Source organism: Temnothorax curvispinosus, unplaced genomic scaffold (assembly GCF_003070985.1).
Source record: "Temnothorax curvispinosus isolate PA1 unplaced genomic scaffold, ASM307098v1 QBEX01003397.1, whole genome shotgun sequence".
Classification (NCBI taxonomy): domain Eukaryota; kingdom Metazoa; phylum Arthropoda; class Insecta; order Hymenoptera; family Formicidae; genus Temnothorax; species Temnothorax curvispinosus.
The window spans coordinates 196-22,664 of NW_020213177.1; the positions used below are offsets into that span (position 1 = coordinate 196).

The window sequence follows — 22,469 nt, forward strand, 5'->3', positions numbered from 1 at the left end:
TGGGTCTACTTGAAAGTATTGCTTTTATTCTTCAAACTAATCATAGCATCGAAACTACCCATATAGATTCAAATCTACTTGTAAGATATTTAATCCCATCACTAAATATTATCTTTGAAAAATTTACTAAAATAATTTAGTTTTTTTAATTAGAATGAGACAGATAACTTTGAGATATTGCGTTTTGTACCGCTAATTTAAGCTTATCACTTATTCGACCGATTTTTGAAAATCTTTTGGATTAATTTCCACGGTACATACATCGCGCTATCTAATTATGCGAAGATCGCCGAGTCACGGAGCGAGCAACGGTAGGACTCCGGAGCCACAAGCCATACCTCCGTGCAAGCCGCCGCCCTCTCGACCGCCGGTCACGCCGGGCAGTATCGATGAACCATCTGGTGGGACCATCGGCGCCGGTAGCAGCTCCGCCAACAATAGCACTAATGCTAGCAACAATAACAACAGCAGCAGCATTGCCGGAACGCCGACCAATACTGCAAGCATCTTAGCGACTCCGACCGCGCGTCAATCGAAATCGGTGAGACAATAAATCGACGTATTGGCGAACGTTTTCGATTATTGATCGGTTTTTTATGCAATTCGTGTATCAATCTGCTATCGAATTGCAACGTTGTTCGCGTCTGTCACATAAAATCTTTCCCAATGCTTCAATGTTGTTGTCGCATGTAGAAATACATCGTGAAAGATTAATAACATTTCGGCAGTTCCTTTTAGCCGTCCCGACGTCTTTTGCCGATATTGTTTTCTCAGAGCGTCAGTCCAGGGTTTACCTGAACTGGACTTGAGGTAAACTTTACTGTAGAACGCGCTCACGTGTACACGTCGCAGCCCCAAGATTGATTAGGATGCGGAGTGATTATCGGATTAGGTGAGACGCAAAGAGAATCGTTTCGTCTGCCTTTCAGATCCGTCCATCGGGCACGTTGCCCGCGGTGCTGGCCGGAGGGCGAAGGGTGCAGCCACCCATGCCCCCGGTACCACCTCCGGCGATGACGTCCCTTCACAGCAGCAACGACAGCGGCTTCTCCAACGAGCCCCCAGTACAGCCCGATGTCGATTACAGCGACGACGAGGCGTTGAGGTAAGTCCAAAATCTACCCCAGGCTGCAAAGTCATCCCTGCTCTTCGCGTAACATTAGTTAGACTCCCCAATGTACTTCATATAAACTGCAAGCTACGTAATTTATGTAAAGAGAAAACGAGCTTATATTACTTACGTGCATGAGAAAAAAGACGCAATTCTATTAATCCTGTGTTGAAAACAATGTTGGACCAATAAATCGATCGTGGTATCACTCACGGTAATATGGAGATTGCGGGCAAATAAATCGTAAATTTAAGTAATCCATATATTTAATAAAGACAGAGTCTTTTCTTTTCGTAACTTGTGGCTCGAATCGTTTTAGCCAAAGAGAGTTTACGTAGCTGACACGGGGTCTACATGATCAAACCGAAAAAATTTCGCTGAATTCACATCTGGTGGAACATGGACGCGAAAATAATCTCTTCATTTACTTTTGACAACATACACATAGTAATTGATCTCCTAGCAAGTCCGTGTAACATCGGATATTGACCTCAGCATAATTGAGCCGGTTTCGACCCTTGGTTTACATCAGTTACGCGTAGACTGCCATTATTCATCCACAGACGTCCGATACCAGGCAAATCACTTATTACTTGGTACTTTAGGCCCTTTGATACCTTCACTCTCCGAACATCGCGCCCTGATAACTAGCCGATAAGCGCAACCCCCGCTTTGTCCTATTCAGCGTGATTGAAGCTTTGTATCATTGTAGCTCCGCTGTTGCGCTATCTACTGCCTCCCTGTAATTAGTGCGATTTTCACCCCGCTTTCACCGTCTCCACCCTCGGCACTCAATTGGATTGGTTTGCGACGCTATTGTGAGAAATAAAAATTCGACGGTGGCGGATGCTGTAGCCACACGCGCGTTTTACATTCACACACATCTCCGGCATTGAAAAAACTGTGATTAATTTCGAATAAAGCGAAATCGAATTGTCACAATTCTTCAATACCGGTCTTGAATAGAATTTACTTTCCTTGCTTGCTGATTGCTGCGCGCATGACTGATTGTGCGATATGACATTATTTAAAATCCAAGTCAAAATGTGTTTAGATATTTACTCGGCTTGTGCGGCTGTCAATGTGATTATCTTTAAAAGATCTGTTATTAGAAGTTTTGTAAAATTTACGATAGCAGATTAACATTAATATTGGTTATAGAATATAATCGATATATAATAGATCTTTTGACATTTCTCAAGTTGAATTTAAATATCGTAAATATGCATACATATATAATCGCCTTTTTTACTTCTTTCTTTTTCGCTATTTAAATAAATGAGCTTTTCGTATACGTTTGACTTTATTATGACTGTTGTTATATATTTATTGTATAATCTTTATTTGTTTCAATGTTGCATGTTGCATGGATACCAAATAATTCATCTTCCTATGTCATATTTTCCATCATCTACGACTTCGCTATACGTGTACTTTGCTCATTTTTCATTTAAAAAGAAAAAATTTTTAATTACCCTGCGATTCAATTTACTTTAATATCTACCTTTAATAACTTGTTTACAACGAAAGCAACTATAAACAAATTATTTTTATTTTTTCTGGACTGAACTTTTCTTCAGCCGCTCATCTTCCACTCGGAAAATTAGTAATCTCTGTTTCTTCGAAATTGTCTCTCCTTCTTGTAGATACCGCATGCGCTATCGTGGTCGCTGGAAATAAACCGCCGTGGTGGTGGTCCTCCGCATCTCCAACAGCCTCCCCCTTTCTAATCCCTTTCTTCCGCATTTCTTTTTCTCTTTTTTATTAACCGCGCCGCGCACGCAGACGGCGCCGGAAGCCGCGAACCGGAGGAGATCGTTCTTCCCCGAAGGACGAGAAGCAGTCGAAGGAGTGGGAGAATGACTCCTGGAAAACGATCCCACGCGATGAGAAGTCTTGGCAGCTGTATCGCACAGCGATGGATCTCTGGGCGGAGTCTAAGGCCAACCAGGTAGGCGAAGACTCGAAGAAGTACTTCGAAATGGAGAATGGCGATTTTACGTTGGAGAACGGCGATATGAAGAAAAGGAAGAACAAGAAAACTGCGCAAGCACCGAATGAACGTCCCAGCCCGAATCAGCGCACCAAGATGATGGACGAGCGAAGTATCCCCGCCGCTACTCGTCGTGGTGATCAGCGACGCGTCGACAAGCGGACGCAAGCGGAAACTGAGGAAGACGAGCTCGAGGACGAGGAGGAATTTGGCGGTGAGTACCATAGCAACAACAAGTTCTACACAGATAATCAAGAAACTCAACAGGAGCGAAGAGGCACTTTTGAAGCGGAGAAATACGCCAAGTCCACGAGCTCGTCGTCAGACTCCGACGACGAGAGCACCATCACCATACCGGAGCCGGGCCGCAAGGTAGAACATATAGCGCAGAAGCTCGAGCAGACCGCGCAGAAGTATGCGCGCGAGCATAGCCCACCCAAGTTCCTCGAGCGCCGCGAGAGATCCACGACAGAGTACAAGAGCCTCGAGAGAGAAACGCGCGAGACGGCTCTTTCGCGCGATCGTCGCGAGAGACCCGCTATGGAATACAAAAGTCTGGAGCGCGGTCGAGACGGCGGCCAGAGAAACTTGGAGCAGGCTCGTCGCGACGACAAGGCGCGCTTACGAGATGACAAGCGCGTGCGGGACGATAAGCACTCATTCGAGCGGGGTTCCCGCGAGGACAAGCCGAACTTCGAGCGCACGAGAGAGGACAAACAGAGCTTTGAGCGCTCGAGGGAGGAGAAGCAAAACTTGGAGCGCACAAGGGAGGACAAACAAGGCTTTGAACGCTCGAGGGAGGATAAGCAAGTATTCGATCTCCCGAGAGAAGACAAACAGGGTTTCCAGCGGCCACGCGAGAACACGCAATCGTACGAGCGAGCCCACGCTCGCTCCAGAAACGAGCAAGAGCGCGCGTATATGGAACAGCGGAAGGAAGTAATGGGTTACGAACGAACGTTCGAGAAGAACCGCAACAAGACGGTCGAGCGACTGTCCAGCCGACGATTCGAGCGACCACGGCCACCGTCGCAAGAGGCTCCGGAACGGCCCTCGATGGGGCCTTATCGAGAGCGTAGATACTCCGATAAGGAGGAGGCGATTTACGGAGAGACCGGCCGATACGGAGTAGGCTCGCTCGAGAGGGATCGCGGTTACGAATCAAATTTCGAGACAAAGTTGGAGAGGACAAAGGCGATCGAAAGACACGGTTACCACTCGGGCCTATACGGTCCGGGTCTTCAGAAACGAAACGCCGTACCGAGGATCAATGAACGAAGTAACGGCGACACCAATAATAATACGCTGAAAGTTGAGCGGAAACCTGTATCGCCGCGACAGGCGACCGCTATGAGCCATCTCTCGCAAACCGGAAGAGCCTACGATGAGTCGAAGAGCCCGAAGCTCGTGAAACGGACCAAGTCCTTTTGGAAATTCCGCCGCGACTCGGAGGTGCTGGAGGGTATGGCGCTCTGGCAACATCGCTCGCTCGTGGACATCCCGAAGATGATCCGGAAGGAGGACAAGACGGCGGAGAACGAGGAGCGGCAGAGAAACTCCGAGGGCGGTAGCCCAAATTCAAGCCTGGGTAACAGCGAGGGCACCATCACGAACGAGCACCGGCATGAGGAACCCAAGCCGGCCGAGAGAAGCCATGTGCCTGACAAGACGGATTACTTCGAGGACTTCCCAACACCAGCGGAACGGTCCAAGATCACGGAAAGATCAGAATATAGGATGCAGCAGCAGCAGCAAAAGGAGCTTACGTATTTTGTCGGAAACGTATCGCGAAAGGCAATTATCGAGAAGGAACGAAGGCGTAGCCTTGAGGCGAAGCGGAACATGATTGTAGCTGAGCTGAAGGAGAACAACGAGAACAAGCGGCAAGGAATGACGCGCGGTAGGAGAAACTACGACGAGGAAGACGCGACGTTGAATTTCAGCGAGACTGAGGCCTCCGATGAGGAGTCTACATACAGTTGTATCGTCGTGAAGGACCAGAGCATACTGGAAAAGACGTTGCTACCAAGGACCAAGCTGAGAAGAGAGTCCGACCGAGATAGAAATAACTGCGGGCCCTGGTACGATCTCTGGGGCATGGACGCATCCGTCAATAAGAAAAAGAAGAAGCAGAAGCAGCAGTAAGTGAAACGACAGTTATGAAGAAAATGCTGAAGCTGAATATATATATTGAGCTTAAAAAAATGACGAGGAGTCGATGTATCTTTTAAGAGATGAAGACATTGAACACAATGTAGCAAAGACAAAAAAAGGAAGATTGGATATAATCAAGAAGAAAAACCAATTAGCCTCATATTGCCATGTGAAAAACGACGAGGAAGAGGAGGCTCCCACTGCATACAATTTTATTTTAATTTTTCGTTAGTTTAGATGTACCCATAAAATGCGAGCGAGAGCTAACTGATTCAAACCTGAATCAGCGAACGAACAATTGTTACCATTTTCGTTATTAGTTTCACCTCAATTCTCCCAAGTTCTGCCAGTTATCTTGCCACCTGCCCATGAGCAAACTCTCGAATGATCGATTCAACATCCTATTGTGACGTTTACATTGGCTAATCCCTTCCTAGTGCTTTGTGTTGTCTTCAATGATTGGCTGTTGATGTTGTAGGAGCTTGCAGCATCGTCGAAGAAGGCGTTCGATACACTTTTGCGACGACTTCTAGGCGACTTTTCTCTTCGAAACAGAGCGAGCGACTTTGCTGGATGATACATCGCCATCGTGGCTCGTGTTGTTGTTCATCACTGCTGCACGCGTTAGCTTCCTTCGGTTATCGCTGGCATAGTACAAGTTATTTGCTAGATTATTCGCAACTGTTTCAAACTTTTGCCACTTTTTAGTTTTATCAGTCGCTTTAATTGTATTGATTTAATGTTGCACGTATTTTCTGGATATATATTCAGAATTCAAGAAAGCTTTTGATTAAATATTATTTGTATAACCGTCGAAGAACAAACTGAAAGACGGCGGCCGGATTAATTTTAATCGACATTTCTCAGATATAATTTATTTATAAATATTTGTGGACTTACGAATTTCAGATGACCTGGTTGTTATCAGATTAATCGATTTCAATTGAATTTGCTTGTTCTATAAAAGACATCAAATAATATTCCAAAATAAACGGGGTAATAAAAAGTCTTTAATGCGTACACTCTAGAGGAAGAAAGTTACTCATTACAAAATTTCTTAGACGCTCGTCGAAAAATCCAGTTCGTGATCGTATTCGTGATCGTCCAACAATTACGAATGTGCATTCCGAGCCCTGATTAACTGTAATTAACGCCTTTCAGGACTAACATATTCGCGACTGTGAAGCTGCGAAAGACGAAGACTAACGACCGCTCGGCACCAGCGCTCTCATGAGACAAGCTTTTTTCCTAGATCACGCGTCTCTTGCGATCCAGTAGCGATCCCATAATGCGGAAACGGGTGTGTCTCTCTCGTTGAACAAGTTCCTTCGTCGCGCAGCTCTCCACGCGAGACGAGAATCGACTGCCACGCGATTATATCTGTCCATGAATCCCTCTCAAAGTGAAAATACGGCGCTAACCCTTTCCGTATCCGTATGCCATATATGGTATATTGCATCTGCACTTTTTTTACAATTTCTCTCGAGTATAACACCCATTTAGGAACCACCGCATGTGGAAGTGGAACGACATATGGAGGCAGCTTGCAGGTTTCCGACGTTAAATAAAGCGTTGCGGCACGGTTCTACAGCGCCAAACGAAGGATTAGCACTATAACAATGTTAGTTTTATACTATTAAATAAAAAATCAGCACCGCAAGTGCGGTTCTACGGTAAAATAAAGGAGACAGCTAAGTTAACTACGAAACGAGTTTTTCCACTGTTAACTATACATGTTAACACGATTCTATAAGTGTCGAATGAAAAACTCACGCAGTAAAAGTGGATCGAGTCCGTTCATATAGTTCCACATAAAATCAAACTTGAAATAGACCTATATATGAATTACGGACTTGCTTTATTCTTATTCTCAAGTCTTTTAATATAGCAGCAAGTAGAGCTCTTCCGATAACTCGTACAACGAGTTAGAAATAAGTGAAGAGAAATCATTGAAACTTCTACATTTACTGCTCTATCAATGTATTATATTTAATATTCTACTTAATATACACTTAATATTTGGTACTGAAAGGGTTAATGTCCGAGAATTTGATATATTTAGATTTTTTGTGTGCAACACGTCATTTTTAAACCCGCGTTTTTAAACGTTTTTCAATATGCATTTTAAAGTACATATATATAGATTAAGAGTATGTTAAAATAATATATTCCAGTGTGTAATTTAGGCGCGAAACGAAAAAAAGACGTCCAGTTTGGAATGGAGATGGGTTTTAAGGTAACCACTTTTTGTAATTTAAAGTAGTTAAGAATTCGAAGAAAACGCAAAAAAGCGACAGATGTTAATATATTATGAATAATATATTATAATTATACACGTTATATATATATATATATATAAGCAATCGCGCGCTCGAATTTGATTTCGGCGGTTTGGGTTAGGCTAGACTAAAATAAAGCTGTTGTAATAAGAATCATGTATACATACGCATATACGTTATATATATTATATATATTATTGTTATTATATACATCAGTTTTTTAACGTACGTTTGTTTTTTCTCGTTCCCTTCTTCCTCTCTTTTATGCCTGTATATTCTTTCCACTTTGAACTCGGGTGTTGCAGCGACAGGTCAGTATGAGCTTTTTATTATATTATTTTGAAAACGAGATCTATACAACTTCTATCTCAAGAAAAAAAATTAAAGTTTTATTTAAGAAATTAGCTTTTAAAATTTATTGAAAACAATGACATCTATGCCATAATAACTCATCGGAATCATGTATCTCCCTTTAGACTATATAACTTTATCTGAAACATTTTTCCGTATCTTTTATATTTTTCGAGGTATTTACCTGCGTCGATTAAAATAACTTACCCTGTGTATATATATGATAAATTATTAATGTGACTATAATTTCGTGTAATCATTACTTTTCGGACTTTTATTTGATTTCGTAGATAAAATCAAGTGCTGCAGACAACACCGAAACGATTTTAAACCATTTGATATTTTCCACATCACTCTGGTAACTTCTATTCTATCGGCAAGACTCCGGCACGTAATCCCAGAATTAAGTCACCCCCATAATTCTTCGTAGGAATATTTTAGGAGGAAATCCCGCGATCCGTCAGAAGATTAGTCCTTGACGACTTTTCAGCGGAGAGGTCCGCATTTGAATATCCACCATCCCTTACAGAGGTAAGTGTTCTCCGCTCATAATGGTGGCGCATTTATTTAAATTAATCGCGGAGCGTTTAAGGGTGGCGATCAACGAACGCTTTCATGAGTTCCCGGAGGAAGGCGAGGATCGGGTCGGTTTAGACCAGGCGCTGCGTTTTTTCATTGCTCTCTTTCTTTTTTCTCCCCCCCCCCCTCCCCCCGGCGCCTTTTCAGACTGCTTAAAGCGTCTGAAAGTTGTATACATATATAGACGCCATTATGCGGTAATTATCGAAAAATCGAAGGTGTCGGCCACGCGGGAATTAGCGTAACGGCAAGATTTGTTGTATATACATACATTTATCGGTTTTTATATTATCTAACTTTGTTCAAACAGATTTTCTTTGCTCTCGCCTTATAAGATAGAAGACCCAAGTTACATTAAAGGAAATTTGCTTGTATAAGAATATTCAAGTTACATTTATTTAATTTCCAAGTACGGCTATTTTTTATTTTTTATTTGAAACGTTTATATTTTTCGTGTAATCAAACTTAATACAAACTTAATACATTATATATACTTTCTTAGTCAAAATAGTCTCAATCTACTTCAATGCACTTTTTCCAACGCGATTTGTATCGCGTCTTCAATGCCCTTCTAGAGAACGAAAATCAATGAATTCTCTGAAAGCAGTTTTTTACATCACCATCTCTTTCAAATAATTTTTTCTTCAAAAAGCCGTTCAGATCCTTGAAAAAATGATAATCTGTGAGCGACAGATCAGGTCAGAAAAATAAGGAGGATATGAGAGAATTTCACACTTCAATTTTGCTAATTGTTTTACAGGTTTTGCAATGTGTGGTCGAGCATTATCGCGTGAAGCAGTAACACCCTGTATCTGTTAAGCAATGTTGGTTGCTGAATGCCGTAAGTTTTTTGTATATATAAATAGGGAGTTTTTGTAATACTGTCTTTCAGATACGGTAAACGTTATCTGAATTGTTCAGATACATTCACTCTGTATCTGAACAATTCAGATACGAAAGACGGTATTGCAAAAACTCCCTAATATCAACTTCTCGACAGTATTTATCAGCATTGATAATTTGACCTTGTTTTAAGTTTTAAGGACGAAAAATAAATGACACTCTTTGCTGACCACTATACAGATACCAAAATCTTACGCGGATGCACTCAGAAAAAAAAATTGTTGCTGTAACTATATAAATGTGAACAAATTTTTTTATGGATTATAAAAATCATAATACTATAGTGAATTAAAATATATAAATATTGTCAGACTTATTGAATAACATGATTAATGCAATTAGATTTATAACGTTAGTTGTTGTTCTATGACATTATTGTCTACACTATATTTTTATGGTCATTATTGTGAAGACATTTAGTTGCTTGAAATATAATGTTAAGGTATTACGAACAGTTGAAATTTACCTCTCAAAACTATTGGTAACTATTGGTCTTCGGGCGTTCCCTAACTGTCTATATACAGAAAAAAGAATATTCTTATTTAGAGAATATCTTTATTTCTGACATGTAAATTCTATAACGAGGTTTTGAAACCAAATTTGCCTTTTGCTTTGCAGGGAGGTCTGCTTTTATATACGCGGCTGGATGTATTTTAAATGCGAAAAAGCTCTTCTCGCCATGCGCTGCCGAGTGACGTTGTTGTGAACGTTGTTGGGCTACGCCGATAGTAACACTTTCCATTATTATAAGATTTCGTGCAACTATTATTTATTAGTTCTTATAAATCTTATAATATTTGCTTTCCATTTACATAAAAACTCAGATAATTCTCACTTTTAACGTCATAACTCAGTTAAATGCACGTTCTTTTTGCGTGCTGAATCTCACTTGCCAGCATGTGAGATTCAACTGTTCGTAATACCTTAACATTATATTTCAAGCAACTAAATGTCTTCACAATAATGACCATAAAAATATAGTGTAGGCAATAATGTCAAAGAACAACAACTATAACGTTATAAAATCTAATTGCATTAATCATGTTATTTAATAAATCTGACAATATTTATATATTTCAATTCACTATAGTATTATGATTTATATATTCTATAATCCATAAAAAAAGTTGATGTGCTATTTGTTCACATTTATATAGTTACAGCAACAATTTTTTTCTCTGAGTGTATCAATACTCATAGCTCTTACTATTTTTTACCCATATTCAAACTTTTACTTACAATTTGATAGGGTCACAGAACATGTCAAAAATTAGAAATAAACTTTTTACATGCTATTTAGCCGCTCAGTGAGCGATTATAATATTGAATATACTCAATGAATGTATCTATTAACATGACCGTTTTTTCGCTTGTTAACGGGAAATATAATTTTATAAATTTGACAATATAAATTCGAACCATCTAGATTTGAAATTTTCGAATAGTTCGCATATTCAAATAATAGAAATTCGAATTCGAATAGTTACGCATCTCTAATGTATGTATGTACACCGGGGAGCAAAAATAAGGGACAATAACCCCTACCCCGCCTACATATGTACTGTCTTGTACACACATATCAGTAAATTACTTCCCTTAACACTGATTAGAAACTGGCTATATTTCTCAAACCATTTTTGTTCATAATTTTTAAATAAGCAATGAACCGCCGATTAAGTTATAAGGAAAAGTTACTCAGGGTCATGACCTTGACAACATATTCCAAAATTGTGGAAACTGGGAGTGGCTTCCTAATACTAAATATTTACCGCATTTTTTCTCATTTTTATGACGGTATCTTAGAAAATACCCAAATTCTATTAACAGTTTCGCGGATTCAGGGGGCAAGAATACATAAAATTTACCTCCTCTCAATTGATTTCTCGTATAGGCCCTAATTGTGGAGTTTTACCAAGAACAATAGTAAAGAAAGGTTTTCGCGTATAGGTAAAATATTTTATTAGTTTTCATTAAAACTTTTATATAATAATATAATTAATATTGCTTCATGTTAATTTGCTTAACATTTTTTTCTTGTAATTTTTTTATTAATAAAACAAAAATTATTTTAAATAACGTAGGTAATGCAAATAATGTGCTCTTGCTGCGACTGTCGCTGCCGGACATTAAACATCAAGCAATATGGCAAGGCAACGCGCGTCTCCTGCAGCGTATATTAAGCCCGTTTACGATTTCGAATCAATATGACGCGCGCGCGCGTGTGTATAAGCGCGCACGTGTGCGTGTATTTGCGTTACTTTGGACCGCCAAATTCCACAAACAGCTTTTTGGCTTATGGAATGCGCCAAAGCCGAGCATATTTGCCAAGCGGTTAATTATCATCTGCGGTTGCCCATCCTCTGAAATCCCTTCATGAACCACCCTGCAGGACGAGCGCTTTATATCTGCCTGAAAGAAAGATTAGTGGCAGATAAATTGACACTGTTTCAGTAGAATATTTTTCTTTTCGAAGTCATTTATAATCAAGTAAAAAGTGATAAATAAATGTAGAAATAATTAAATTTCAATGAAGCGATATAAACCTCTTTCTGAAGATAATTCTGGTCTTGACTAAATGAAACGAGGTATATTTTGTCAATAACGTTATTACATACCGCTAATTAAGAGTGTAGGCGCATATCAGTACAATACATACACTTATTATTATATTTTTCGTTTAAAACGAGTACTTAGGTGCCGTGCCGCACCAATCTTGAAGAAATACTAAAATGTCATTTAGCGGCGAATCCGGGGGTGCCTGTCGGGCCGTATTGATCAACTTGGTCCAGTCGTTGCGATCAGCTACGCGGTTGGTTTCCTCAAATCTGACAACTGGGCCTCGCACTGGATATCCCGTAATCACGCATTGCTGAACAGGCGCGCTAGAGTTTGTCGGCGACGTCAGAGAACCTACATATACGCCTCTTTGGTCGACCGGTAGACCTTGTTCGATCTTTTGGTCCATAGACACAGCCAGCACCCATTCTCTTGCCTCCTCACGTTGATCCGTCGCGACGCCAAGTTTTTCTGGAAGTGGAACTTCCAGCGGAAAGTCGGTGACACGTAGATCGTCCACATCTAAGACATTGCCGTCGCCTTCCTCTTCGATACACTCTTCCAGATCGAGAAAATGATTAAGAAAAACGAAGGCTTCGCTCAGAAGACCGGCGGTACGAGCTGCAATACCGGCTTCATAGTAGTATCTGTCGGCGTGAAGGATGTCAGTGTGTCGCAGAAGACTAACCGATGCCTTAACCACAACGCCAGAAAGCGCCGGAAACGGACGGCAGCCGTGCTTCACCGCAGAAAGATGTGCGGCCTCCAGAAGACGTTCAAATCTCTCACGAGAAGACGATGAGCGGTAGAGACCGTGTAAAACGTCACGGAGTTGGGCTAGATATCTGGAATTAGTTATGTCGCGAATAATAAATGAAGAGATGCAAAAGATAAAAGCGTGAGACGAACGAGCAATATCAATCTCTCCTAATATCAGGTTAAATATAAAAAATGAAGAAAATAAAGGTCTTCTCAGTTTTGGGAGTAAATACAGAAGGGATCCAGGTAGAACAGAAAGTCAATAAATAAGTCAAAAGACGTCAAAATGATGGTAAAATGATAGTAAAATGACAAAAAATCGTCATTTTGTTGTCATTTTGACATTATTTTGACTTTATTGTGACTTGCTGTTCTACCTGTGGGGATATTTCAATTTTAATAAAAGATTAGTTTGTAAAAAGACATTTTGTATCAAAACATTTCCAACTAATGACGGACATTTGAATAATGGAGATTGATAAATAGGAATAAATGACACGCTATATTTTCGATAAATCCCCTCATCAGCCCTAAATATATGTATAATACCTGTACTCCTGCTGCGTTGCATTCAGGATGCTCTCTGCCAATTGCAAATACAGATTAAAGTTCTGCGAGATTGCGGGTGCGCCGTACTGAGCGTAAAGTTGCAATGCTTGCAGCGCGGCATCGTTCTTCAGCAATTGTGCGGCACGCTGTGCCACAAATCTCTGCAGTACCTCCAGACTTTGCGAACTCGCGGCGTCGAAAACTTGACTCCACTGACCTTTGCGCGCCATCACCTCGAGGGCAGCGTTACCGTCCACTTCCGCCAGCCGTTCCATTTCACCTTCGTTTGTCATGGCGTCTCGATATTTCTCTTCTAGATATGGCTCAAGATCGGGAGCAAGCTCACGGACGATTCGTCGTGCGCGATCCCACTCGCCAACCGCCACTAGCGAACTCACCGCATCTTTCAACCGATCCGCTTGAAGAAACACCTGCAGCGATAGGAGACATCATGAATTTGAAGCATTCAATTTTTTAGCATTTTGGCTTTGTCGTTTTACGTTAAATCTTCATCCAGATATAGGCGGAATTACGATGAACTTAACGTAACGGAACGCGACGGGACGCGAAGTAACGTGAAACCTATAAACACATTGTTTTTATATGCGGCTGATTACGATCGACTTTACGTAACGTGACGTAAAGTACTAAAAAACAATGTATTTAGGTTTCACATTACTTCGCGTCCCGTCGCGTTCCGTTACGTTAAGTTCATCGTAATTCCGCCTTTTCTTAATCCAGTAAGTAATGGACGTATTAAGTAAAGTGCAGCTTGATATTAATCTTTACTTAAAGCATATTTGAACCAATAATATAATAAATAACAATACCTAACGATGAAACTGAATTAGTTCTAAATAAAATATAAAAAATAAAATATAAAAAAATAATAAAAGAAGTAAAATATAAAATAATAGTGTATTAAAAGCGAGGACTAAAAACGAATTACAATAAATCTAACAAGGGGCCACATCAAAGTTAAAAGTAAAATTAAAAAATTCATGAAAAACATTAGGGTAAAACTCGACAATTAGAACCTGTACGAGAAATCAATTGAGGAGGTAAATTTTATGTATTTTTGCCCCCTGAATCCAAAACGGTTGATAAAATTTGGTGGTCGCTTATATTTTCTAAGATATCGTTATGAAAATGATAAAAAATCCGGTATTTAGTATCAGAAAGCTACTCCCAATTTTCATAATTTTGAAATATGTTATCAAAGTCATCGCATTGAGTAATGTTGTGAAGGTTTTAGTTGGGAGTTGCTTATTAAAAAATTAGATAATTTTTTAGAAAAACTTATACAACTGCTCACCTCCAATATTGATAAAATTATGCTCATTGGATACGTTTTTGTACGAAACGAAAGAATGTTGTGTGGATGGAAAAGTGTATGCGTGGATGCAGTGGGTTCCGCCCCCCCCCCTCTCTGCGAGATGCTCCATCTCCAAAAAACTATAACCTAACCCAACCCAATTGTTATGTGGGTGGAAAAGTGTATGTGTATGTGTGATCATACATGTTTGGTCCATCCACACAACAATTGGGTTGGGTTAGGTTAGTTTTTCTAGAGGTGCTGGAGTCCCCCGCAGGTTGCCGGGACCCACTGTCTATATGTATATGGTATCATAGAATTACATACTATTCATTATATTTTCTTTTTTAATAACTTTTTAATATAAGTAACGACTCTCAACTTTTATCAACAGTTTTGGATTCAAGGGGAAAGAATACATAAAATTTACCTTTTCCCAATTGATTTCTCGTATAGGCCCTTAATTATCGAGTTTTACAAAAAATTAGAGTGTAGTAAGTGTAGTAACGCTACATTAAAGTTAAAATAACAAAAAAATAAAAAAATAAATAAGAAAAATTACAGTGTAGTAACTATAATTTTTATTTACTACACTCTAATTTTTTTTATTCAAAACGTTCCGTTAAGAAGGTTCGGGTGCTTCATCGGGGGCAGTAGTGGGACGCGGGGGTCCAGTGCGTGCTGCTGCTTCTGTCAAGCGTTAACCTTAAAAATGACTGATAAACAATACAGATGAAAAGGAAAGTTTGTGAGTAAAAAAAAATAAGTATGGAAATCAGGACTGAAAATAACAGAACTTTTAATGACATGCACAATTTATCAAAAACTTTTATATTATCAAACACATCGCAACTTCTATTCAAATGCCCCGCCGTACAACCTCATCTACCATACTCGCGTTTACGCTGTTGTCATTATTTGCTTGCGTTCATTTCTAGCAAACGAAAAATCAAGCAATTTATACGCTTTAATAATTAATTTTTCTACGAAATGTGCGATAACCTACCCCTTTCTTTCTTTCACTCATTTATTTGTAAATTATTAAGTTACATATGCATATTTTTCTTTCCTTATCATTTGCATTTTTTCTTGCATTATTTCTCATTCTGAAGGTGAGCAATATGTCATTTCCCATAAGAACCTATGCTAAAAAGTATAATTTTTGGAATCGATTTTTTTCAAAACATGAAAAATTCCCAAAAAATTCACATAATTCTATTTTGCATTCCAGAACAATATATTAAAATTTCATGAAGTTGGCTGCATTTTTTTGTAGCATTGACCTCCTTAACTTCTTTTGACTAGATGATAATAAATCAAATTATGGGTGCAATCCACTTGGCGCTCCAAAAGCTCTTGAAAACATTTCATCCTTGTTATTTATCAAATGTTAAACAAAAACAAAATGATACTCTGAAGCGTTTGAAAAGTTTAGTGGATCACACCTTATATATAATACGTAATATCCTTTTCCGCTCGTTCATTGTCCTATGATCTTTCCATTTTGGATCATTATTTATAAGAGGGAAAAATTACCTGAGCGGCGAGCGCATGTTCACCAACGGAAAATAAACGTGCACCTAAGTCACCGCCGATTTCCGCCGCCGTTTCGGGATCCGCCTGATGCAAAAGAATGTCAGCTGCACGAATGAGATATGATCTTGGTGCCTGCGGATTCAAGATTAGGGTGTCCAGGGCAGATCGTACTTCTCCGAGATCAAGCCACTTCCGAGCTTCCTCCAATGCATTTGCCCCGTCCAGTCCCGCACTCCTTTGACCTAACTCTCTGCGTAGTGCCGCCTCCTGACTGGGCAAATATTCTCGACACACTCGCAATGCCTCGGACCACATTCCGGCTGTCTGAAATTTTTACAATTAATACAATTAGACAGAAGATATAGAAGTATCCACAGAAATCCGAAGGAAAGGCCAACCTTATAATGTTCTATTATCATTTCTGGCTTGTGGGCCCTCAGGAGAAGAGCCTCTGCTGTAGCGTAATCCTGGCCCTCGGCGGCCTCAGCGGCTCGAGCGATCAAGACCTGCGCCACAGCTTCCTGGCTGTGCGATCGTGCCACGTCCTCGGCGGACTCCCAGTCGCGGCTGTGGATGTACATCTGTACCGCCTCCATAGTCTTGCCGGCCTGTACGAATTCTTTCTCGGCCTCGGCGAAACGACCCTCATCCTCTAACGACATTGCATAGCGATAGTGAACCTCTTTCTTCTGATCCATTGTGCCGTATTTGGCGATTTCCAAAGCCCAGTCAAACAAGCTGGCTTCGCATGCTAATTGCAGGCAAGGTTCTAAGTAACCCAATCGCATAAGAAGTCTCGCGCCTAATTCCGGGGCTAATGTTCGGGCCCACATTAAAGCAACCTAAAAAGAAAGAAAGATCAAACTCAGTATTAACAAAAGAGGAATGAAAAGAACAACGCTTTTCAACGCTGCATAAATTTCAACCTGCTGTGCCGCTTTTTCTCCCGAAGCTTTTTTAGCAACTCTCAGCGCATCCTCCCACATGTTCGCAGATCTATAAGCTGTAACCGCTCCACGCCAATCACCAGCACCTAAGATAGAACACAATTTACGCACAAATTAAATAAATTGTAAAGTAAATATTTTATCTTTTTATGCGTCCAGTACTGAAAGAATACTTATACAGTGACAGGAAAATATTAGAACTATAAAGTCGATGTTCTACCGCAGTGATTTTTACGTGTACGGGGTAACCGCGGCCGAAGTCTACAAGAATCAAATTCATTTATTGAAGGAAAAAGGAATTATTTTTTTAAATAACTTATGTTTAAAACTTATGTGATTAGTTTAAGCCTGGAACCTACCTAGGAAGTGTTCTTCGGCTTCTCTTGGCTTGCCGACTGCATCTAGCTCTCTTGCCAGATGCATGTGAGTAGTTTGAAGTAGGTCTGGTCGGTGCTGTGCGACCAATCTGATCATGTCGCCTCGGTTTCCTGCTTTGCGATACATAGCAATTGCCGCGTCATGGTCGCCGATCGCGACGTAAAGAGACTCGGCGTGACGAAGCTCGCCGGTTTGTTGTAGACTTTCGGCGTGCTTTGCCAGTACCTCGTTGGCCTCGTTGCTTTTCATGTATTCTTTGGCTACTTGGTGCGCACGCATCCAGTCACCAGACTGAACGTAAATCTCCACAGCACGTTTGGCGTTTTCGGCGCGAATAAAAAGACTTTCCGCCAAGCTCCGTTCGCCAATCGACGAGAAGTATTCACCCAGCTTTTCACATTGCTGACGGATCTCCTGATCGTCATCCTCAATTACCTGAAAAGGAAATGTGAAAAAAGAATATAGTAAAAAAAGTCTATTGAAGAAATAGTATGAAACTAGACAAAAAATTGAGGAAATAGTATGAAACTGGAAAAATACCATAAGATATAAAGCGTGCATAGATATTAAGAATATTACTTCACCTGAATAATTTGTAAAGCCTTTCTCCACTGTCGCGCATTAATAGCGGCTTTCAGTGCTAGTACCGTCTCTCCTGCCTCGATAAAGTGATTGATAGCGGCATCATAGTGACCACTGGCTGACAGATGTTTTCCCCAATCCCTTTCTAATTCGACCACCAAAGTGGGATCGATTTTGCGTGCCAGGTCGAGAGCTCTCGCAAAGACACCGGCCTGCGCATAACATTTGATCGCCTCAGAACCGGCGCTAGTCTTCTCCAGTAGCTCTCCAGCGAGTTCCGTAAGGTCGGAAGCCTTGAGGCCGCTAATAACCTCCTCGACAATTCTTTCGTCCTCCAACAACTCGTTGTCGGCAAGTATCAATCTGGCGGCTCGTCCGGGTCGACGAGCTTCCAAATAAAGTTTGACAGCTCTCCTGGGATTCGTAGTCTCTATGATGGAGGCCGCGCGAGCCGCTTGACCGCTGTCCAATAGCCAAGCCAAGTGACGGTCTCGCAATTCTGATAAACCACTCCAATTACGACTCTGGGCCAAGTTTAGGGCATCCTCCCAGCGCCAATAGCGTTGATACATATCCAATGCCTTGTCTAGCTCATTCTGCTCCAAATAAATTGCCTCAGCGGTTTTTAAATCACCATTCAGTATAGCTAGCCGGGCCCAACAGTCCGGATTGGCTAGTGGTTCGTTGCCTGTCTCTTCGGCATACTTTTCACCAATCTTGAAATATGATAAAAAAGAAAACAAAAATATATTATGATTGTTGTCTCAAAGGAAACATAGATATTCATTACAAAAGAGAAAAAGACCCGACTATGAATACCGGCCTTAAAGAATTATATAAAATAAGAGAAATAGAGAGAAGACTGAAGAATATAACAAAATTAAAAATAGACCGATATCTTAAAATTTACAGAAGTTAAAGCTATTACAGACATTTTTCTAAAAATTAGGGACCTTTGATCGCGTATAAAGCTGAGTCTAATCAACCAAATCTTAAAGAATTATATATGAAATAGGGGTGGAAAAGACTGAAAAATATAATAAAATTAAAAATAAATCGATATTCCAAATTTGCGGAAATTAAAGCATAAACAAACATTTCTGCAAAAATTCAAAATTTTATTAAAAAGAACCCCTTGATTATTAGCAATTTTTATTACTTCTATTATATTCTTCAGTTTTTTCTACCCCTATTTCATATATAATTCGTTAAGATTTGGTTGATTAATTCTGGAGTTATAGAAATTTCGGTAAATTTGGCACATACACACACACATACACACAAAAACATATACATACATACAGACATTTTTTAAAATTGCAATTTTTCGACGTTTTAGAACATTCTGAACACATTCAGAAAAACAAAAAAAAATTTTTTTTTAACGAAAACAAAGCTTTCTCTATGAGGAAGCAAAACCTCGGCAGTCTCCTTTAGAAATCTCGCGCAAGCCACGTCGCCCATCGCAGCGTAGCACCTGGCAGCTATCGTGAGCTTCCTCTCGTTCATCGCGTTTCTGGCCACGTTCTCCCACATGGTTTCTACTTGCGGACCGTCGTTCATGTTCTCCAGAAACAGGACAACTCGGCCGAAATCATTGTCATGTAACGCGGTGCCGAATTCGATCAATCCTTCGTCTAATAGATATGCCATCTTAGTACCGTGCTCCTCCACCATCACAGACGTTCGACCATTCTCTCGGACAATATCAATCACATCGCCCTTGATCGGCGTCAGCGTAACCGCTTCTGGCGCGTCTACGTTGTACCAAACGGCTAGAGTTTGACCTGTCTGAGCGACGACAACGTCGCTACCAGTCACCCAGGATGCAAAGGACACCCCTGTCACTAACAAGACTCTGCAGTGCCGTAAAATAAAGAATGATTAGAATAAGAAAATCTGGTTTTAATACAATATCGTTTTAATATAAAATAATAAAAGTTACGATGCAAATAAAAATCGATATTTTTATTGCACTTTATTTGAGGTAAAATTACTGTAGTTATTCCAATAAATAAATTAACCATTTGATGATATTTTTATTAGTACTCGACGATTCTTTCGTCATTACTTTCATTAATAACACTCATTTCAAGATCGAGATTGCTTTCTATAATTTCGTAATTTCGCTTTCAACTTTTAATTGATAAGAAAGATCTTTTATATCAAATCAATACCAGGTACTCCACATAATTACCTTTCACCTTCGTCATCGCTTAACCAAAGGCGGCATCGCTTGTCACGTGACAACAGTCGATGACCCGCCTCGCTCAGTTCCAACCAGTCGACGCGGGCGTCATGGACGATCATATTGATGGTCGCGCCGGATAGTAGATCGATCACGCGAACGGTTCTTGGATCCAGTAGGTATGCCAGTTTCTTATTATCGCCGCCACCAGCCGAGGGTCGTTCGTTCACGCGCACGCTGACCACGTGCGGGTTCACCGCCTCCGTTCGCACGGAACCAAGTGCCTCGTTCTGGCCGTACTCAACGATCGTCAGCTCACCGGAGCAAAAGATCAGGCATACGACTGGATACTCGAAGAAAAACTTCTCGCCGCTGGACCGGTCTTCCCACGGGATCTCGCTGATCAGACCCAGCTCGATATCGCCGATCAACAACGTGTGTGCCGTTCGAGCCACTACGTTGTTGTCTCTGCGCCCTAGGACGCGCACATCTTCGATCTCCAGACCCGTCTGCGATCTGATGACGATGGGACGCTGCGAGGAGTCGCTCAGAGGTCGAATCACCACTTGGCTAGGACCCACGTAGGCGACCTCGTGACTACCGCGAACCACTGTGCGTCTGAAAAATAAGAAAGTTTGATATAAAAAGATCGCGATATACATCCAAAACAATTTTGATTGATATGGCGATAGATAATTAAACAGTCCTCTGTTCTTCATTAATAATTATTAATGAAGAACAGAATGACAGCAGTATGTCGAGAGATTGGTAACAGATTTGATCAGACATGTCAGTAGACTGACGTCAACTGCATCCGTATTCAGCTTATATGTTCTGCCAGCAGAGTCTGCTAACATAATCAGACAGCAAATTGGCAGCAAGAAGCCTGAGTGATTCCTATAGGATCTGTGCGATTTCTGTCCCCAATCTGCTGTCTGATTATGTTAGTAGACTCTGTTATATTTCTATTGGCGTTTTGCCGATATCATGTGATATATCAGAACTAGCGTCAAATCTGTAGCCGACAAAATCTGTAGTAGATACTTGGCAATAAGATCTGTCTTTTGATTATAGACTTGGCTGTCTGAAAAGTTATTCTGCAAAACAACATAAAATAAGATTATGCATTAATTATACATTCAAGGTGATATCAGTTTTTATGACAATCCTCAACGACAAAAAAAAACGACCAAGAAGTCAACTTTCACAAAATGCAAAGGGTATTAAAACGTCAGGAGTTTAATAGTTTCAAGTTTTAGTCACCTTAAAATAGTCTCAAACTGCTCGACGCCGCCGCATAATCCGCCGATTACCAGCTTCGAGCCGTCTCGTCTCCAGGAGAGTGCCGTGACGGTATAGAAATTGGGCAAGTCACGCACGTTAGTTTCTTCCCAGACACTCCTTCGTGGCGTCCAATCGAAGATGCGCACCTTGTCCCAGGAGCCTACGGCGACGCTCTGGCCACTCGGGCTACAGCAGGCCACAGTGATCTCCCTCTCTTGAGAGTCCCGGCTGAAGTCAAAGGTTTTAACCGGTTTGCCGTACGGGTCGTACATGGTTAGCCGTTTGTCGCAGCCTGCTGCCAGAATGTGCGACTGCGGCCACGCCAAGGCGTAAGCGGGCACTCCGTGGACACACACGCGTCCCGATGGCTCCGCGCCACCATCTTCGGCAATGTAATAGCGAATAATGCTGCCGTCAGCATGGCTCGACAAAAAGCCATTGCCGCGGACGCTGCGAATAGAGAAGAATCATTGACGTTAGGGAAATACTAACAAAGGAACTTCGCAAACCCGAAAATTCTGATTTTTGATAAAAATTTATACACATGTAGGGGAATTAAATAAATTAGGAATTTTCAGTTGCGGCCTAAAAACGATTCTAAGGGGTGAAATTACTCCTCGTATTGTATAACAGCTATTTATTTTTCTCGATATATTTCAAAAAATATTTGAGTAATAAAAAAATGGTTTATACAAACACTTTATACCAACGTTTTATAGTAAGAACATCTCTATTTAACCACATTAATATTTTAAAATAAATACAATGCCAGTGGTTGCCAGCCTGACAACCTCCAACAATCTGAACATCCGGGGTAAAAATTGGATTAACCCAATGTAAACCAGTAATAAATAATATATCAACACGATTAAATTGAGTGTTATTTTCTATTATTTTCATAATTTTATTTAAAGGTCTATCATCTATACGAATTTTTTTCTAGTACGTTTTCTTTTAAAGTTTGTGGGGGTGGATTAATCTTTACTGTATCTGCTATTTTTATAT

General features: G+C 40.6%; 2 protein-coding genes across 2 annotated transcripts; one reads left to right on the forward strand and one right to left on the reverse strand.

Annotated features, from left to right (window-relative positions):
• The first annotated feature begins 262 nt into the window (after positions 1-262).
• On the forward strand, positions 263-7,765 carry LOC112452428 (apical junction molecule-like). Its single transcript, XM_025012627.1, has 3 exons — positions 263-541; positions 930-1,105; positions 2,897-7,765. The coding sequence occupies exons 1-3, from the start codon at positions 278-280 to the stop codon at positions 5,247-5,249; spliced, it is 2,793 nt and encodes a 930-aa protein (XP_024868395.1). The 5' UTR covers positions 263-277; the 3' UTR covers positions 5,250-7,765.
• A 3,611-nt stretch (positions 7,766-11,376) lies between these two features.
• LOC112452431 (intraflagellar transport protein 172 homolog) lies at positions 11,377-22,208 on the reverse strand. Its single transcript, XM_025012630.1, has 11 exons — positions 22,171-22,208; positions 21,444-21,914; positions 20,190-20,798; positions 19,412-19,850; positions 17,995-18,708; positions 17,392-17,845; positions 17,012-17,118; positions 16,484-16,927; positions 16,086-16,409; positions 13,235-13,665; positions 11,377-12,771 (listed from the first exon to the last, which is right to left on the reverse strand). The coding sequence occupies exons 1-11, from the start codon at positions 22,206-22,208 to the stop codon at positions 12,048-12,050; spliced, it is 4,755 nt and encodes a 1,584-aa protein (XP_024868398.1). The 3' UTR covers positions 11,377-12,047.
• Positions 22,209-22,469: the final 261 nt, after the last annotated feature.